General features: G+C 40.6%; 1 protein-coding gene across 2 annotated transcripts in view; it reads left to right on the top strand.

The window, feature by feature from the left end:
- Nucleotides 1-18,729, top strand: part of Ago4 (argonaute 4, RISC catalytic component) — a 66,449-nt gene that overhangs the window by 12,338 nt on the left and 35,382 nt on the right. For both annotated transcript variants that reach the window (XM_026782069.1, XM_005353237.3), the window contains exons 3-15: nucleotides 1,055-1,175; nucleotides 4,359-4,540; nucleotides 4,706-4,842; nucleotides 4,939-5,073; nucleotides 6,325-6,412; nucleotides 9,141-9,288; nucleotides 9,641-9,760; nucleotides 9,878-10,006; nucleotides 10,211-10,344; nucleotides 11,568-11,752; nucleotides 13,019-13,178; nucleotides 17,438-17,753; nucleotides 17,852-17,986. In XM_026782069.1, the coding sequence (XP_026637870.1) occupies nucleotides 1,055-1,175; nucleotides 4,359-4,540; nucleotides 4,706-4,842; nucleotides 4,939-5,073; nucleotides 6,325-6,412; nucleotides 9,141-9,288; nucleotides 9,641-9,760; nucleotides 9,878-10,006; nucleotides 10,211-10,344; nucleotides 11,568-11,752; nucleotides 13,019-13,178; nucleotides 17,438-17,753; nucleotides 17,852-17,986 (1,990 nt within the window). The remainder of the gene's footprint in view (nucleotides 1-1,054; nucleotides 1,176-4,358; nucleotides 4,541-4,705; nucleotides 4,843-4,938; nucleotides 5,074-6,324; nucleotides 6,413-9,140; nucleotides 9,289-9,640; nucleotides 9,761-9,877; nucleotides 10,007-10,210; nucleotides 10,345-11,567; nucleotides 11,753-13,018; nucleotides 13,179-17,437; nucleotides 17,754-17,851; nucleotides 17,987-18,729) is intronic.

Here is an 18,729-nt window from a genome sequence, read left to right on the forward strand (position 1 = left end):
CTTTAGCATTCACAACACTGCATACTCATATATGTCTTTGTCTTATATATTTCCTTGCTGTTGCATTTGTTTTAGGAACTGCATAGAGTAAGTCATAGTATATGTAAGACTACTTAAGTAGAGCCAGGCACTGACTGACAGAAAATATCTCTGTCTAGCAGAAACTAGACCAGCAATATTTATAGAGTGAGAATATTTTATAGCATTTTTTGTCTATACTACCCAGAAACTTTTTGGAATAAAACAAAGTAGTATACAGAGTATTAAATCAATAACATTAAAAAAGGGGATTGATCCTACTCGCTTGAATACCATGCATCTTAGATATATTGATGCACACATTTCTGAGTTCTTATCTTTTTTCAACAACCATTTCTTTTTTAAAAAAGAACTTATTTTTATTTCATGTACATCCATGTTTTGCCTACATGTGTGTCTATATGAAGTTGTTGGATACCCTGAAACTGGAGATACAGACAGGTGTGAGCTGCCATGTGGGACTGGGAATTGAACCTGAGTCCTCTGGAAGAGTAACCAGTGCTCTTAATCACTAAGCTATATCTTCAGCCCTCAAAAACCATTTCTTGATAAGAATTCTGATTTTATAAGAAACATCATTTATTGGTTAAACATCCTTGCAAAACTTAGATGTCTGAAACTTATTATTCTTGTAAAGTGCTAGTTAATTTATTTGTGCATTTTTTTCTGTTATGTGGGTCCTGAGACTGGCAGCAAGCACCTTTATCTGCTGAGCCATCTCATTGCTCCATCTTTTTTTTTTTATTTTATTTTTTGAGACTGGGTCTCATGTAGTCTATGCTGGTCTCAAACACAATATTTAGCCATTTGAACTCCTGAATCTCCTGCTTTCACCTTCCCAGTGTTGGGACTACAGATAAGTTAATTTTTTTTCATTGTTTGAGTCAGCTTTGTGGCTTTGACTTTTTTCTAGCGGCCCCACACAGAGTTTGGATGAAAGCATGATGACAAGTTGACGTTGCTTTCTGTTGATCACTTCTCAAAGCTAACTGCCACTGTCTCCATTACTGTTAAGGGAGGTGGTAGACACTATGGTACGACACTTCAAGATGCAGATATTTGGGGATCGGCAGCCTGGTTATGATGGCAAAAGAAACATGTACACAGCACATCCACTGCCAATTGGACGTGATAGGGTAAGTGTTAACAGCAAGGAACTCTGGGTTTTAGTACCTACTCCAGATGACCCAATACTCTCCTTTCTGGTCACTCTTCAGTTCTTTTATTTGTTTGGTTATTGATTGTGGGGAGGCATACGCAAGCCACAGTGCATGTGAGTTGGTTGTCTTCATCCTTCATGTCAGGCTTGTTGGCAAGCACCTTTTCTTACTGAGCCATTTGCCAACACCCTCCTCTCCTGCTCTCCCTTTTCTTACTGTGGGGCTTGAACTCAGGGCTGTGCACCTGCTGAACTGTGCTCACAGCCTCCTTCACTTCAGTTCTCAGAGTTGTCTTTCATTGTGATGCTGATTGATTGCACTTCCCACAACGATTGCCTCTTAGCCAGCTGAAAATGAAAGATGAGAGGAGCACTGGGGCACACTGATTCTGTCATCTCTACAGAGAGTCTGCATTTTCACACTATACCTAAATACAACAGTGGGATTTTTATTACTTCATTTATGAAAATGATACCACAATACTTTCCTTTTCTTTCTCTCTCTCTCTTCCTTTTCTTTCCTTCCTTCCTTCTTTCTTTCTTTTCTTTTTTTTATTTTTGGAGACAGGGTTTCTTTATGTATCTTTGGTCGTCTTGGAACTCACTCTATAGCTGGTCTCAAACTCACAGAAATCTGCCTACTTCTGCCACCTGAATACTGGGATTAAAGACATGTGCCACCATGCCCGGCCACAGCATTTTCTTAAACATCTATTTTAATAGTAAAAACAGTGCCAAGTATGGTAGTACACATCTTTAATCCCAGCACTCAGGAGACAAAGGCAGGTATAGATCCGTGAATTCCAAGCCAGTGTGGTCTACCTAGAAAGTTCCAGGTCAGCCAGGATACATAGTGAGACCCTTAATTAAAAACAAACAAACCAAAAACAAAGAGGAAAAGGAAGTATTTTTTTTTTAATTATATGTTTTGTCAGGCAGTGGTGGCACATGCCTTTAATCCCAGCACTTGGGAGGTAGAGGCAGGTGGATCTCTGTGAGTTCGAGGCCAGTCTACAAAATGAGTTTCAGGAAAACCAGGGTTGTTACACAGAAAAACTCTGTTTCAAAAAACGCATGTGTGTGTATATATATTATATATATAAAATATTTTTATTACATTTATGCACAAGATTGTGAGTGAGTTTGTGCACATGTGGTGGCCACAAGGTCAGAAGAAGGCATCAGATTTCCTGGAGGTAGAGTTATAGGGTATTGTAAACCCCTAGTATTCTAAAATTAGGGGTACTGGCCGGGCGGTGGTGGCGCACGCCTTTAATCCCAGCACTCGGGAGGCAGAGGCAGACGGATCTCTGTGAGTTCGAGACCAGCCTGGTCTACAGAGCTAGTTTCAGGACAGGCTCCAAAGCCACAGAGAAACCCTGTCTCGAAAAACCAAAAAAAAAAAAAAAAAGTTAAAATTAGGGGTACTGAAATGGCTTGCTGGGTATAATCCAAGCCAGACAACTTGGATTCAATTCCTAGGACAACAGGGTGGAAGGAGAGAACTGACTTCCACAGGTTGTCCTCTGACCTCCACACATGTGCCATACTACATACTAACCCTAAATGTACATGCATATACACATAAATGGATGAGTAAATAAATAGATATAACAAAACATTTTTATTAAGCAGTTAAGAGCATTTTCTGCTATTTCTAAGAACTAAGGTTGGTTTCCAGGACTAATATCAGGCAGCACAGATGCCTGTAATTCAGCTCCAGAAAGTCTATCTTTCTTTTTTGGCTTCCATAGGAACCTGCGTTTATATTAATAAATAGACAAAGAAATAAATACTCTAAAAATTGACATTCAAAAGTATTTTTAAATTTAAAAAGGTAGGGTTGGAGAGATGACTTGGTAGTTAAGAACACTTGTTGCTTTTGTGAGAACCAGGTTCAATTCCAAGCACCTATGTGGTGGCTAATAATCATCTATAATTCCAGTTCCAGGAAACCCAGAACCTTCTTCCTAGTTCTTTGGGCACCAGGCATGCGTGTGCTACATACATGTACACAGGAAAACACCCATACACATAAACTAAAACTCTAAAAGGTAGCTCAGTAGTGTGGTACTTGCCTCGCATACATGAGACTCTGAACTTGACTCTTAGAACCACATTTTTTTATTGATTTAAATTAAATTTATAGTAATATGTGAACACATGTACCTTCTTTCTACATTTATTAGACACTTCACAAGAACTGAGGCTTCTTGGCTTTCCTGCATGTTTGTACCTAACAATTCCATTTTCCTTGTTAGCCCCACATTGTTGTGTGTCACTTTAGATACTTTATGTGTTACCTTTTTACATATATGTTTATGTACATGCTTATTTTTTGCATATCATGGTGTGATTTTTTTTCATTAAACAGTATGTTGAGGTATTGTTTCCACTTATATACAGTTATATACACCTTACTCTTTTTTTCTAATTCAAGACAAATGTTTTTGAGCTATATCAGCCTGGCTTGAATTCGTGGTCCTCCTGCATCAGCCTCCTGAGTTCTGGGATTATAGACATGCATAACTACTCCACTTTTAAGAGCATTCACATTGTCGTGCATCTGTCACCACCATCTATTCTAGAATCCTTTTGTTATCTAAAACAGAAACCTTCTACCCACTACACAGTAGTTCCATAGTCCTCACTGCCGACTGCTCTGGTAACCACTCCTCTACCTTTTGTTTCTGTAAGCATGACTCATGCAAGTAGAATCATCAATATTTGTCCTTCCATCTCAGGTTTATTTCACTTAGAATAATGTTTGCAAGGTTTATCCGCACTGTAGTATCTCCCTTATTTGTTTATTTTAAATTTTCATGTATTTATTTATTTGCGTGTGTATGCATGCATGTATGGTAAAACGATTCCAGATGTGGCTAGAGGACAACTTGTAGGGTTGGTTCTCTCCTTTTACCATATGGGGCCCCAGAATCAAACTAGGTCATTAATGTTGGTGGTAACAGCATTGACCTGCTATCATTGTATAATATTTTCTATTAAATTATTCCTTTATTTATGAACAGTTACTTTGTTTCCAATGGTCTAAAATTATAAAAAGTATTAAGTATCCATTATGCATATGCCACACGAGATATTCCTGGGGTCTTTCCTACAACCTTTATAAACCTGTTTGTCTGTATGTATTTTTCCCTAGGTTGACATGGAGGTTACCCTCCCAGGTGAGGGTAAAGACCAAACTTTCAAAGTGTCTGTGCAATGGGTGTCAGTTGTGAGCCTTCAGTTGCTCTTAGAAGCTTTAGCTGGGCACCTAAATGAAGTCCCGGATGATTCAGTACAAGCACTTGATGTTATTACAAGGCATCTTCCCTCTATGAGGTTAGTACCCTATTTTGGATCCCTTCCCACAAATGTCAGTCTTTTTGACAGATTGTATTTAGCCATGCAAAGTTTTCGACATAAGTCACAGTTCAAACTTGATTTCAATTCACAAACTGACCTCAAAATGCTTTGTAGGAAGTATTCAAACCCTTCTCTCTTCAGGTACACTCCGGTGGGCCGTTCTTTTTTCTCACCCCCTGAAGGTTATTACCACCCTCTGGGAGGTGGCAGAGAGGTCTGGTTCGGCTTTCACCAGTCTGTGAGACCTGCCATGTGGAATATGATGCTCAACATTGATGGTGAGTTGAAACTCTGTCTGTTAATTTTGGTTTCCGTTTGATTGGTTTGAACCCTTTTCTTTTCCTTGATACTAAGCATCCTTTCTCTGTTTGTAGTATCTGCAACTGCTTTTTACCGGGCTCAGCCTATCATTGAGTTCATGTGTGAGGTTTTAGACATTCAGAACATCAATGAACAGACAAAACCTCTAACAGACTCTCAGCGTGTCAAGTTTACCAAAGAAATTAGAGGTAAGTATTCCTGTTAATGTCATCTTGGAGTGAGTGCAACACAGTGCAGGTGTCTGGGCTTGAGCCAGATAGACCTGGCTTCTCTTGCTAGCCAAATAATCTTAGCAGTGGGACCACAGAGTCTCAGTATACACTTAGACTTGAAAATAAACACCAGAACATGTTGATGCTTATAAAAACTTGTTGAATGAACTAATAAATTCATTTATGTAACTAGGCTTGGCATTGCATGCATGTAATCTCAACAGTTAGGAGGCTGTGGCAGAAAGATCACAACTTCAAGACTCATCTGAAGCCGGGCGGTGGTGGCGCACGCCTTTAATCCCAGCACTCGGGAGGCAGAGGCAGGCGGATCTCTGTGAGTTTGAGACCAGCCTGGTCTACAAGAGCTAGTTCCAGGACAGGCTCCAAAACCACAGAGAAACCCTGTCTCGAAAAACCAAAAAAAAAAAAAAAAAAAAAAGACTCATCTGAACTATGTAGAGCTATCTGTCTCAAAAACAAAAATGGGTTGAGTATCATGAATCTTTTTGCCTTTATATGATGAATCTGTCTCCACATTCTTGTAGCTTTTGTCCTGTATTAAGTTATTGACTTCTTGTGTGTATGTGGAGAAAGCTTTGTTTTCTGCAGTAGGTAAGGAGAGTATGAGAATTCTTTCCAAAGTAATGCACTCCTTGACTTTTTGTTTGCGTTTTTGAAACAGATTCTTACTTTGTAGTTCTGGCTGTCCTGGAACTCACTATATAGACCAAGTTGGCCTCTGTCTCACAGACATCTGCCTGCCTTTGCCTCCTGAGTGCTGAGATTAAAGATGTGTCCCACCATGCCTGGCCACTCCTTGACTTTTTGAAGACAACATTTGAATTTGGTTTTGTTACTATGATTTTAATTAAAACTGGTACTCTTATCTTTTTTTAAAAACTGGGACTAAACAAACATGGGATCAAACTTGGACACTCTGAATGTGGCTGACAATTGGGGCAGACTGAGAAGCCAATGATAATGGCACTGGGATTTGTCTCTACTGCATGTACTGGCTTTTTGGGATCCTAGTCTATCCTAAGCTTGGGTGGAGTGGGGAAGGCCTTGGACTTCCCACAGGGCAGGGTACCCTGCCTTCTCTTAGGACTGGAGGGGGAGGGAGAAAGTGAGTGGGGGAGCAGGAGGGAAGTGGAAAGAGGGGAGGAAGTGGAAATTTTGATTGGTATATTTATAAAGTAATTAAAAAAAGAAAAAAATACTCTTCAGGTCTCAAAGTTGAGGTGACTCACTGTGGACAGATGAAACGAAAATACCGAGTTTGCAATGTGACAAGACGGCCAGCCAGTCATCAAACGTATGTCAATCACATCTAAAATAGTATAGTAGTCACGAAGGATGGTTTATATCTGTAATCTCAGTACTTAGGAGACTGAGACAGGAGGATTGAGTTTGAAGCCAACTTGAGCTACCCCAAGAGACCCTTTAGGTCTCAAAACCTGATAAATCACAAAATGAAAGAAAACAACAAAAGAAACCCAAGTTAACAATGGAATATGGTAGCAATTTGATACCTGAGGAAGTTACAGAGTGTCACTGGCAAAGACCGTCCATACACAGTAGTGTGGTTTTGGGATCACAAGAATCTTCACTTACCACAAAAGCTCTAAAAAAATATTTAGATATTTGTTGAATAGTTGTTCATCTTACCTTCAGAACCAAGTATATTAAACATAGATCAACTTGTATTTAGGAATACAAGAAGATGTTAATTCATACAATGCCTGCTGTATAGGTGTGAGCACCTGACTTTGGCTCCCCATTGCTGACATAAAAGTAAGGCCTGGAGGTGAACATCTGTCATCTTAGTGCCAGTGGAGAGTGACGGGGAGATCTCCAGAACTTGCTGGTCAGCCAGCCTAGCCAGAAGGTGCACTTGAGGTTCAGTGAGAGACTCTGTCTCACAAAAGTCAGTTGATAGTGATAGAAGATACCTGATGTTGACTCCTGGCATCCATGTACACACACATTACACATGCACACACAAGTGTATACATATACTACATACATGTATATACAAACAAAACTAAGAATTTTGGGAAGAATGCAATTGTCATTATTATAATCCTCAGTACTTGATAACTCTGCTAGGGTCTAGCTATCATACAGGCTGCTGTGGGAAGACAGATACTTCTTTGCAGATTTGTGTAGTTGTCTTTCCTTTCCTTTATAGTGCGTTGTTACTCCCAGCTATTCCTGTGTGTCCTGACTCCAGTAGCGTGTTCCTTTCCACTTACTCGATCTTACTTTTCTAACCAAACAACCTGTAGTCTATTGAGTGCTGTGCCTAAGTGAGAATGGATTTAGAAATGCCTATAAAATTACTATATGACAGATTCATTGTTCTAATCAGGATCACTAAATTTGTGTCTGACATGAAAAAGATATTGGCTCTTGCTAAGTAAATATTGTTAAATACTTTTTAGGTTTATTTATTAATTATGTATACGGCATCCACCTGCATGTATCCCTGAAGGCTAGAAGTGGGCACCAGATCTTATTACAGATGGTTGTGAGCCACTATGTGGTTGCTGGGAATTGAACTCAGGACCTCTGGAAGAACAGTCAGTGCTCTTAACTCCTGAGCCATCTCTCAGCCCCAATATTGTTAAATCTTACATTATTTTGGTTACTTAGGAGTTCTTTTTTTGCTGTTATAACTTTGTGTCCATGGTGTTCTCCCCTCCCCTGTGTGTGTGAGTGTGCATGTGTGCACATGTGTGTGTGTGTGTGTTTGCACACATCAGTGTGCTGCAATGTATGTGTGGAGGTTAGAGGAAAATTTTTAAGAGTTGATTCTGTCTTTCTACTGTACGATCCCAGGGTTGAACTCAGGATATTTGGCTTGCAAAGTGAGAGTTTAACCTCCTAATCCATCTCCCCAATCTGTGTATTTAGTCTTGTCACCTCCAAATCACATAATTTGCCCTGTCTTAGGAATCAGAAAACTTGGGAAATCTTAAAATGTGGCCCTAATAACTATACTCTGTTTATTTAGGAAAAAAAACCATTGTCTTAAGCAAATAACAGTTTGTAGATGACCCCAAGTGCTTATTTAAATTTACGTGTCTCTGTAGCCAGCAAGATGGGCTGTAGAGAGAACTCAGTGGTTAGAACTTGTTATTCTTGCAGAAGATATAGGTACAGTTCCAAGCATGGTAGCTCACAGCTGTCCCTAACTTTAGTTCCAAGGGATCAGTGGCCCTCTACTGACCTCTGAGGCACCAGTCATGTACATGGTGATCATAATTACATCCAGTCTGGCCTCAGACTTGAAGTGGTTCTCCTGCCTCAACCCTCTTGAGTACTAGGGTTTCAGGTGTGACTCACTGTGCCTGATCTTTTGTGAAAAAAATATTAAATTTTGTATTAATTTTTTTGGAATTGTTCTAATACAATACTAAAATGACTTGACTGAAAGTAATAAGACGTTTTCTGGTGGTGGTGGTGCTGGGGATTGAAATAAAGGCTTTATGCATTCTGCACATATACCTAATCACTGTGCTGTATCCCTAGCCCTAACCCTTGTTCATTTTTTCACAATTTATTTACTTATATGCATGTGTGTACATGTTCTCTGTCTTTCTCCTGATTCTCCTGCCTCATTTCCGAAATGCTAGAATTATAAGCATGCATCACCATGCCTATTTATGTGGTTTATGTAGTGCTGGATATTGGACACAGGGCTTTGTTCTTGCTAGATAAACTTTCTACCCACTGAGCCACATCCTCCGCCCTTGACCTTTGCTTCTTTCTTTCTTCTTTTCTCTCTCTCTTTCTTCCTGAGACAAGGTTTCCCAGTGGCTATGGAGCCAGTCCTGGAGCTCAGTCTGTAGCCCAGGCTGGCCTTGAATGCACAGAGATCTGCCTGCCACTGCCTCTGGAGTACTAGGATTAAAGGTGTGCGCCACCACTGCCCAGCCTGACCTTTGTTTCTTAACTGACTAATCAACATAGAAAATGTTAGTAGTTTTTACTTGTTAAAAAAAAAAGTAAAAGCTCTACATAAACTTTCTTTTCTCTAGCTTTCCTTTGCAGCTAGAAAATGGTCAAGCTATGGAATGTACAGTAGCTCAGTATTTTAAGCAGAAGTATAGTCTGCAACTGAAATACCCCCATCTTCCATGCCTTCAAGTGGGACAAGAGCAAAAGCATACATACTTGCCACTTGAGGTAAGTCGACTGGAATTTCCTTTTGCCAATATCTTGAATTAATTTTTCTTTTAAAAAGAAGTGTTCATTCCTTTAATTCCACCACTGGGGAGGCAGAGGCAGGTGGATCTCTGTAAGTATGGGGCCAGCCTGGTCTACAAAGTGAGGTCCAGGACAGCCAGGGCTACATAGAGAAATCATGTCTTGAAAGCAAACACATAGTCTTCTAAACTAGTGGTAGAATTTAGTCTTTTTGAAGTATTTTGTGCATAGAACTTTCTAATATAACTCCCCTTTTCCCCTGGAATAGACAAAGACTTCATGTATAGAAGCCCATTTCAACAAAACCTAGCTTCTCTTTGTCTCCCTGCAGGTCTGTAATATAGTGGCAGGACAGAGATGTATAAAGAAGCTCACAGACAATCAGACATCCACAATGATCAAAGCCACAGCGAGATCTGCTCCTGACAGACAGGAAGAAATCAGTAGACTGGTCAGTAAGACATGGCCTTCAGATTAGCCTGCTGTGAGATAAAAAGCAAAAGAATAAACAATCCCAAGGGAACATAGTTCCTGTTTGGTTTTATATGCAGGCTTTCACATTCCTTAGGTGAAGAGCAATAGCATGGTGGGTGGACCTGACCCATACCTGAAGGAATTTGGGATTGTTGTCCACAATGAGATGACGGAGCTCACAGGCAGGGTGCTTCCAGCTCCAATGCTGCAGTACGGAGGCCGGGTAAGCTGCTTCCACACCACTCCAATTTATTTAAAAAAAAAAAAAAGCCACACCTTTGAATTTACCTGCAGTTGTGCTCATTATTACCTTCTGTCTTCTGACTGTACCAAATAAAGTTTTGTTTGTTCCCTCTTCACCACAAAAATGGTCTTAGATTGTAATATCTTTCTCTTTTCTTTTGTTTCTTTTTTGTTTTTTTTAAAGAATAAAACAGTAGCCACACCCAACCAGGGTGTCTGGGACATGCGAGGAAAGCAGTTTTATGCTGGCATTGAAATTAAAGTTTGGGCAGTGGCTTGTTTTGCGCCTCAGAAACAATGTAGGGAAGATTTACTAAAGTGAGTATCCCATTTTCAGCTCAGTAATGCTCCTTCTAGATACAAAATACCATCTTTATGTGAATGTGCTGGGCACACTGGCACTGACCCTTGATGCCCATAATAATGCCGTCTGACTCTGCAGAAGAGTCCCTGTGCTCTATTGTAAATCCGAGGGTTCTCTGAGAATCCGATTCAGCTTCCACATACTTAGAATAAGAATTTGTGAGTAATGAGGCTGAAGCAATGCTATTTAGGGAAATTCTTTAGTTCTTAGGAGTTTCCATTGGTGTACATCTTTTAGGTAAAAATAAAAATTAGTCTGTTTCTGGCAATTATAACTTAGTAGTGAGCTTGTTTACTGTAGGAAAGCTGTCTAAGAGCATCATGTCACCTCTTAGAGATACAGCTTCTGTGTAAGGAAGTCCAAGAGAAGGGGAAAGAAAAATCAAGACAGCAGAACTGGGGTGGAAAGAAAAAAAGGAATCCTACAAGATGTTGGCAAATACACAAAATCAGTTATGTTGAGGCTAGGTGTGGTGGCACACACCTTTAATCCCAGCATTTGGGAGGCAGAGGCAGGTTGGAACTCTGTCAGGTCAGGGCCAACCTGATCTACACAGCAAATTTCAGGCCAGCTAGGGCTAAATCACAAGACCCTGATTTATGCACAGATTGAATTAATGTCTTAAGTTCAAATTTTAAAACTTTAAAATGAAAAAAAATAATGTTGATTTCTTGAACCAAACCTGTTACAAATTGTTTCTAATTCTAACCTTATGGACTCAAGGATGGCATATTCATGTGTTCCCAGCTGAATACAAGCTCACCTCCTCTTCCTTTACTAGCCTTATCAAATTATGTTACCTAAAACTATGTCTTTTTTTTCAGTTTTGAATCACCTACTTGATTTTTAAAAAATATTTTGAATATAAATGCTATTCTAGTCCCTGAATCTCAATTGAACCAAATTATTTTAGAAATTCAAAATGGAGTTTGGAGATAAAGCTTAATGATAGAATGCTTGCTTAGCAGATTTAAGGCCCTGGGTTTAATTTCCCATACCACAAGAAATAGTAATAAAAATTCAGATTGATGATTTGGTAGTTTACTAATGCAGATTGTTCTGTTACAATTGCAGTGGCACAACTGCCAGTCTATTTTTGGCAACTGCTGAAAGAGCTTTTGTTTGTTTGCTTACGTATGAAAATGAAAGCACTGTGCCACTGGTTCTGTCTTAACAGGAGTTTCACCGACCAGCTTCGTAAAATCTCCAAGGATGCAGGGATGCCCATCCAGGGTCAGCCATGTTTCTGCAAGTATGCACAAGGTGCAGACAGTGTGGAGCCCATGTTTAAACACCTGAAAATGACATATGTGGGCCTGCAGCTAATAGTGGTTATCTTGCCTGGAAAGACACCAGTATATGGTATGAACCTTTTCAATGTTAAATGAGGGATGATTTCAAGTCCTAGGTTTGACAGGCTAAGCTAGGTGATGCCTCAGTCCCAACTCTCCATTCTCTGTGGTCTAAGCCGCAGAGACTGCCAGAGTGTGTGGAGGGGACACGCAGCTCAGTTCTAGAGTGCTTTGCTTGGGGGAAAATGGCACGACAGCACTTTCTATTTTCCTCCCTTTTGCCTCCCCCCCCCCCATTTCTGCCTTTTCTCTCTTTCTTGTTGAGACAAGATCTCGTGTCAGTCAGGCTGGTCTTGAACTCATTCTGTGGTAGAGAATGACCTTGAACTTTGAATTCTGCCTCCACCTCCCAATACTCGGATTCTGGGAATGAACCTCTACACATGATTTATGTGGTGCTGGGGATTGAACCCGGGGCTTTGTACATGGTAGGGAAGTACTCTATCCAGGCCAAGATTTATTACCTGTTCTTCTTTTGTGTCTATTCATGATAGACAGTGGCCTCTGCTCCATATAGCCACATTATCCTCACTCCAAGACCCAACTTGGTAGAGCAGACACTGTTTACAAGGTTGTTGCCACCATGCTTTTCTCTCTACATCTGCATACAACCAGCCATGATGCCTCACCCAGCCTACTGGGACAAGGTGACTAGACATAGGGGCAGGAAATGCTGTGTAGACCTTCCATAGTGCAGGAAACTTGAAGAAGTAGAATATTCTAGTGAAAAGCAGAATATCAGAGTGGAGAGAATAGACATGGCGGGGGGGGGGCTGCTGCTTCTAAAATAGGATGTACTTAATTTATACCTGCTGTTAGAAGAGGGACTCAGGTTCTTCTCTTGGTTACCCCCAAGTAAAGACTGCAGACCAGCCCTTAAGCTTTTGTCAAACACCTCCAACCCTCTATCTTCTTCTTTTGTAACCTCCTATTTATTGCTTATGTTTTAAAAAAAAGAAAGTAAAATTCAAAAGGCTGGTGTGTGCTCTGAGGAAGGAGGAGCCAGGAGACTAATTCCTTTACCAGACTAGTTCTGAGGAGAAGAAACCTCAAGGGACCAAGCAAGTGGTGGCAGGCAGCACCTGAAGAATAAAGGAAGTGAGCTGGCTTCCAGAGCTGCAGCAAGTCAGGAAAGAGGAGGCTGCTTAGTGGGTATAGCAGATAAAAGGGCTGGCACTCTGTGGTTGGTGAAAGTTAATGTTTAAGACTTTTTCCTTTGTTCATATTAGGTGATTAAGCATTTTAAAGGGAACTAATTTATTGACTTATTTTATAGCGGAGGTGAAACGAGTTGGAGATACCCTTTTAGGTATGGCCACACAATGTGTCCAGGTCAAAAATGTTGTCAAGACCTCACCCCAAACCCTTTCCAACCTTTGCCTGAAGATAAATGCAAAGCTTGGAGGAATTAACAATGTACTTGTACCTCATCAAAGGTAAGGTCATGATTTGTTTTTCATACTTTTATTAAAACCTAAATTACATGGTTTATGATAATGGACACAGCTTTCAGCCGGATATGGTGGTACACACCATTACTAGTGGGTAAAATAAGGCAGGAGAATTCCAAGTCAGTCTAGGCCACATATAGCAAGACCTTGTCTCAAAAAAAGAAAAAAAAAGGAAAGATAGAAAAGGAAAACCAAGGATTTATCTGGGTGTGGTAGTTCATATTTTAATCCCAGCACTCAGGAGTCTGAAGCAGGCCAATGGCTATGAGTTCAGGCCACCTTGATCTACATAGTGAGCTCCAGGCCAACCAAAGCTATACAGTGAGCCCCTGTCTCAAAAACAAAACAAAACTAAGGTCTGAGATGTAGCTGAATGGTAGAGCACTTGCCTAGTGTATGCAGGGCCCTGGGTTCCATTCCCACCAGTGAATAGAAACCAATAAACCAGACATGTCAAATATGCAACTCAATGACTTTCTTATATAGTGTGTGTAGCACCAGGTAGCACCACCAGAGCGACTTAGAACATTTCCAGATTCTACCAGGCTTTCTCTCCCCACTCCAAATAGGTAACTCCCAGAGCCAAGGCTGTAGCTTATTGGCATAATGCCTGTTATGTGAAACCCTGAGTTACCTACAAACATATAACTCCAAAAGAAACTGTTCTTCTGACCTGTTGTTGGTATAGATTGGTTTTATCTGTTGATCTATTGGTTTTATCTTCCTATAAATGGAATCACTGGTGCAGTGTGCTCTATTTTGTCTATCTGCCTTCCTTCTTTCCTTCTTTCCTTCCTTCCTTCTTTCCTTCTTTCCTTCTTTCTTCCTCTGTCTGTCCTGGAACTCATTCTGTACACCAGGCTGGCCTCAAACTCATAAAGATCTGCTCCTGGCAGCACCAATCTACTTCAAAGATGATGGGCATCAAAGAAACTCCACATGGAGTTTACTTTCTTTGTGGCAAAAGCCACTGGGCAAGGAAGTGCTCTTGCCTCAATTACTGATGGTATGCTGTCCAAATTGGACAAGCAGGACACAAAAGACAATGACTACAAAACCTTGTCAAGACAAGGTGGGACAGTCCTTCAAGAATCCTGCTTCACAGAAAAGTCTGTAGGATATGCTAGGTCTGTAGTCCAAAGATGGGTGCTTCACCATTACAGAGGAACTTTGGGTGACTGTCTGGCAGCCAGCTGTTTTTGTCATTTCTTGCATTTTTTGGAAGTCACTTGCTCACACTTCTTGCTTACTCAGTTAATATTATTTCCTTCTTGGGTCTCTGAGGGAGTTAAAGACTAGATAGTTATAGTTTTCCTTATTCACCAGATACAGAAAAGAAACTCAGTGAAGGGGTGTAAAGTGTATAAGGCTTAGAGATATGGAAAGATAGTTTTGGATGGTAATGCAAGTTATGATAGAAAATAAATTAGGTACAAGACTTTGAACTCACCAAGATAGGATAGATGATGGAGCATTTTCTCTGAATTTGTCAATTGCAAATGATAATGATGTACTTATTGCCTGTATATATTATAATTGTACTTATTGTATATAGTTTTTCTCTTTCTTTTCTTTTCTTTTCTTTTCTTTTCTTTTCTTTTCTTTTCTGGTTTTTCAAGACAGGGTTTTGTTGTAGTTTTGGAGCCTGTCCTGGAACTAGTTCTTGTAGACCAAGCTAGCCTTGAACTCACAGAGATTTGCCTGCCCCTGCTCCTGAGTGCTGGGATTAAGGGCGTGTGCCACCACCACCTGGCTATATAGCCTTCTTGTTTATTTTAGACAAAAAAGGGGAAATGTAGTGATATTTTGTTTGTATTTTAACAAATAATGCTTACCTGAAGATCAGAATGCAGAGCTAAGCCACTAGAGGCCAGGGAATAGTGGCACACACCTTTAATCTCAGGATTCAGGAGACAAAGGCAGAGGGATCTCTGTTAGTTCAAGGTCACCCTGGGCTACACAAGATTGAATCTGTGTAAAGAGAAACAGAACTCACACAAAGGTGATCCCAGCATTTGGGATCTCATGCCTTTAATCCCAGCACTAGGGAGATGGAGACCGTAGTGATATGGTTGGGCAGCGAGAGGGATATAAGGTGGGAGAAGACAGAAGCTCAGTGTAGTCTGAGGTTTGGTGGAGACAGATGCAGTCTGAGGAGCAGTACAGTCTGAAGACAGGATTACCCCTTTGCTCTGAGCATTGGTAGAGATAAAAGTTCTCTCTAGTGGCTGACCCCACTGCTTCTCTGATCCTTCAGTTTTCACGCCCTAATATCTGACTCCAGGTTTTATTTATTAAGATCAATTAGAATTCGTGCTTCAGAGATCTACCTACCTCTGCCTCCTGAGTGCTGGATTAAAGGGGAGCACCACTCTGCCTGTCTTATCTCCCTTTTCTTAACATTGTAGTTGTACAATTCACTCACGTTGTTGCATTTAATTATTTTTCATTGCTATGGATTATTTTCTTATGTAGATAAAATCATATAATTCTGTCTACTCTTTGGTGGACAGTATATATTCATTGTATAGTTCTACAATATTATGTATTATAGAGGTAAGCATTTGTTTCTCTTGTGTGAGATGCTGTGTGGAATTTCTGGATTATAGAAAATAGAGTTGTGGAGAATACACAAATTTAGCCATAATAGATACAGTCAGGTATTTTTCCAACCTGTCTGCAACAATTGATATTTCTACTGAGAGGTTTAGTCATTCCATATCTTTATCACTACTTGGCAGTACTTTTAATTTTAGCCATTTTTATTATAAGAAATATTATCTTACTATTATTTCAATTTGCTTTCCCCTGATTAGTGATGCTAAACATGTTTGGGTTTCAATTTAAGTTGGAGGCATCTTTTGTAAGGAGCTAGTTCAATCGTTTTATCTATCTATCTGTCTCTGTTATGGGTCATTGTTGTTGGTTGGTTTTTTGTTTTGTTTTGTTTTTTTGAGACAGGGTTTCTCTGTGTAGCAGCCCTTGCCTTCCTGAGACTAGCTCTGTAAACCAGGCTGGCCTCAAACTCAACAGCAATCTACCTGCCTCTTATATATTTTTAAAATTATGTACACATGTGTACAGGAGGTGTTATCACGTGCACATGAAGGCACCAGTACAAGCGCTCACAGAGGCTAGTCAGATCCCCTTGGAGCTGCAGTTATAGGTGCTGTAAGCTGCCCAGTGTGGATGCTAGGAACTAACTCAGATGCTCTGGAAGAGCCATCTACCATCTTGACCCCTGACCATGCCATCTCTTCAGCCTCTGGAACACCTTAGGCTTGGAATTTGATCTTGTATATTTTTTTAAAGATTTATTTATTATGTACACAGTGTTCAGCCTCCATGTATGCTTGCAGGCCAGAAGAGGGCACCAGATCTCATTATAGATGGTTGTGAGATACCATGTGGGCTGTTGGGAATTGAACTCAGGACCTCTGGAAGAGCAGTCAGTGCTCTTAACCTCCAGCCCCTCTTGTATATTCTTTATTCTCTTATGTCTTTTAAAATTTTTGTTTATTTTTTGAGACAAAGTGTTTTTATGTGGACCAGACTGGCCCGCTTAGGCCAAAATGTACCTGCTTAGGTAAATCTTAGGAACTGCGGGTATGTGCCATCATGTCTGGATCATGTTTTTCCTTTTGAGATTGGGTTTCATGTATCTGAAGCTGGCCTTGAACTGGACTCTGCAGAGCTGAAGATGATCTTCCAACTACCTGTCCTCCTGCTTCCACCCACTGACATGAGTGTTGACTTATAGATACCACCATACCTGGATTTTTTTTTGTCTAGCTTTTACCAGAAAAGCACTCATATTTTTCTTTGATTCCACAGATAGAGGAATCAGTGACATAGAATGAATTTGTGTTTTTAACAGATATTTACCAAGTGCCAAGTATGAGCTAAGGAATGTTCTAGGTACTAGTAATGACCAAGATTTAATAAAATTCCTATTCTTGTAGGGTTTATATTTGTATGGGTCTGTATGTGCAAATAAAATAAATAAGTAAAATATAGGATATAATTGATAAATATGTATGAAATAAAGCAGAAAAAATAAATTTAATTCTCTTCTTTAAATTTCACAACTTAAAGAGATTTGGGTTTTGGAAAGTTCGTGTTCTTTCCTAACGGGCATAGGTCCTCTTTTCTAAGATGGCAGTTATCCTGGTGATATATTTTTCTAGACTCAAAGATTTGTACCCATATGTTTTGAGTGGCACTGTTTTCTTAAATCTGGACAGGCCTTCAGTGTTCCAGCAGCCTGTCATCTTCCTGGGAGCAGATGTCACTCATCCACCTGCTGGGGATGGGAAGAAGCCTTCTATTGCAGCCGTGGTGGGCAGCATGGACGGCCACCCTAGCCGATACTGTGCCACAGTGCGGGTGCAGACGTCTCGGCAGGAGATTGCCCAGGAGCTGCTCTACAGTCAGGAGGTTGTGCAGGACCTGACGAGCATGGCTCGGGAGCTGCTGATTCAATTCTACAAGTCCACACGTTTCAAGCCCACTCGCATCATCTACTACCGCGGAGGGGTGTCGGAGGGACAGATGAAACAGGTGCTCCCATCAGCCCCGTGCCCTCCTCCCAGCACTCTTCAGCTTGCCGCTTGAGAACTAAGACCTCCGTCAAACAAAATTCCCCTTCTGTCTCCTAGGTAGCTTGGCCGGAGCTAATAGCAATTCGAAAGGCATGTATAAGCTTGGAGGAAGACTATCGACCAGGAATAACCTACATTGTGGTGCAAAAGAGACATCACACACGCCTCTTCTGTGCAGATAAAACAGAAAGGGTAAGAAGTCATGCTGAGAGCTTCCTCCTCTGTGGCAGTGACTGGGGTTTTGAGTAGATGTAGACAGTGAATTTCTCTGAAACCGGCTGTGTCTAATGGTAATTTAGTGACTAAGTTGAACTTAGATGACAAGTTCTGGATAACAGGAGTTTTAAGAATGAATGCGCCTTGCCAGGCAGTAGTGGATTTGGCAATGGGTCTTTATGAGTTTGGGCCAGCCTGGTTGATGAGAGAGTTCCAGAGCAGCCAGGGCTATACAAAGAGACCCTGTCTCAAAAAAACAAAACTGAAATTTAACCTAATTTCGAGACTCTATTACAGACACGCCCAGAGATATGTCTCCTAGGTGATTGTAGACCTTGTCAGTTGGCAGTCAGTACTGACCAACCATGAGGGCTGTTTGTGTAGTGCTGAGGCGCGGTGGCTAGAAGAGACATGTCAGGTACATTACGGTGTAATACTTCAAAATGGGGTGCTGTGTGTGTTTACTGGACATCAAACCAAGGGCTTCACACGTGTTTTTTGCTGCTTTTTACTGCTAAAGCATGAGTGATAGTTCTAGGGTGTAAAGCAGAATGTCCTTGGTGATTTTATATCACTGGGATAGTGACTTGGAATGAGTATGGTGTCATACTTATTAACCACACACAAGAGACTTCACTTCTCTAAGCCACATGAAAACTTATAATTTGACTTAGGATTTTTTCATTCGTGTGTGTGTGTGTGTGTGTGTGTGTGTGTGT

Source organism: Microtus ochrogaster, chromosome 10 (assembly GCF_000317375.1).
Source record: "Microtus ochrogaster isolate Prairie Vole_2 chromosome 10, MicOch1.0, whole genome shotgun sequence".
Taxonomy (NCBI): Eukaryota; Metazoa; Chordata; class Mammalia; order Rodentia; family Cricetidae; genus Microtus; species Microtus ochrogaster.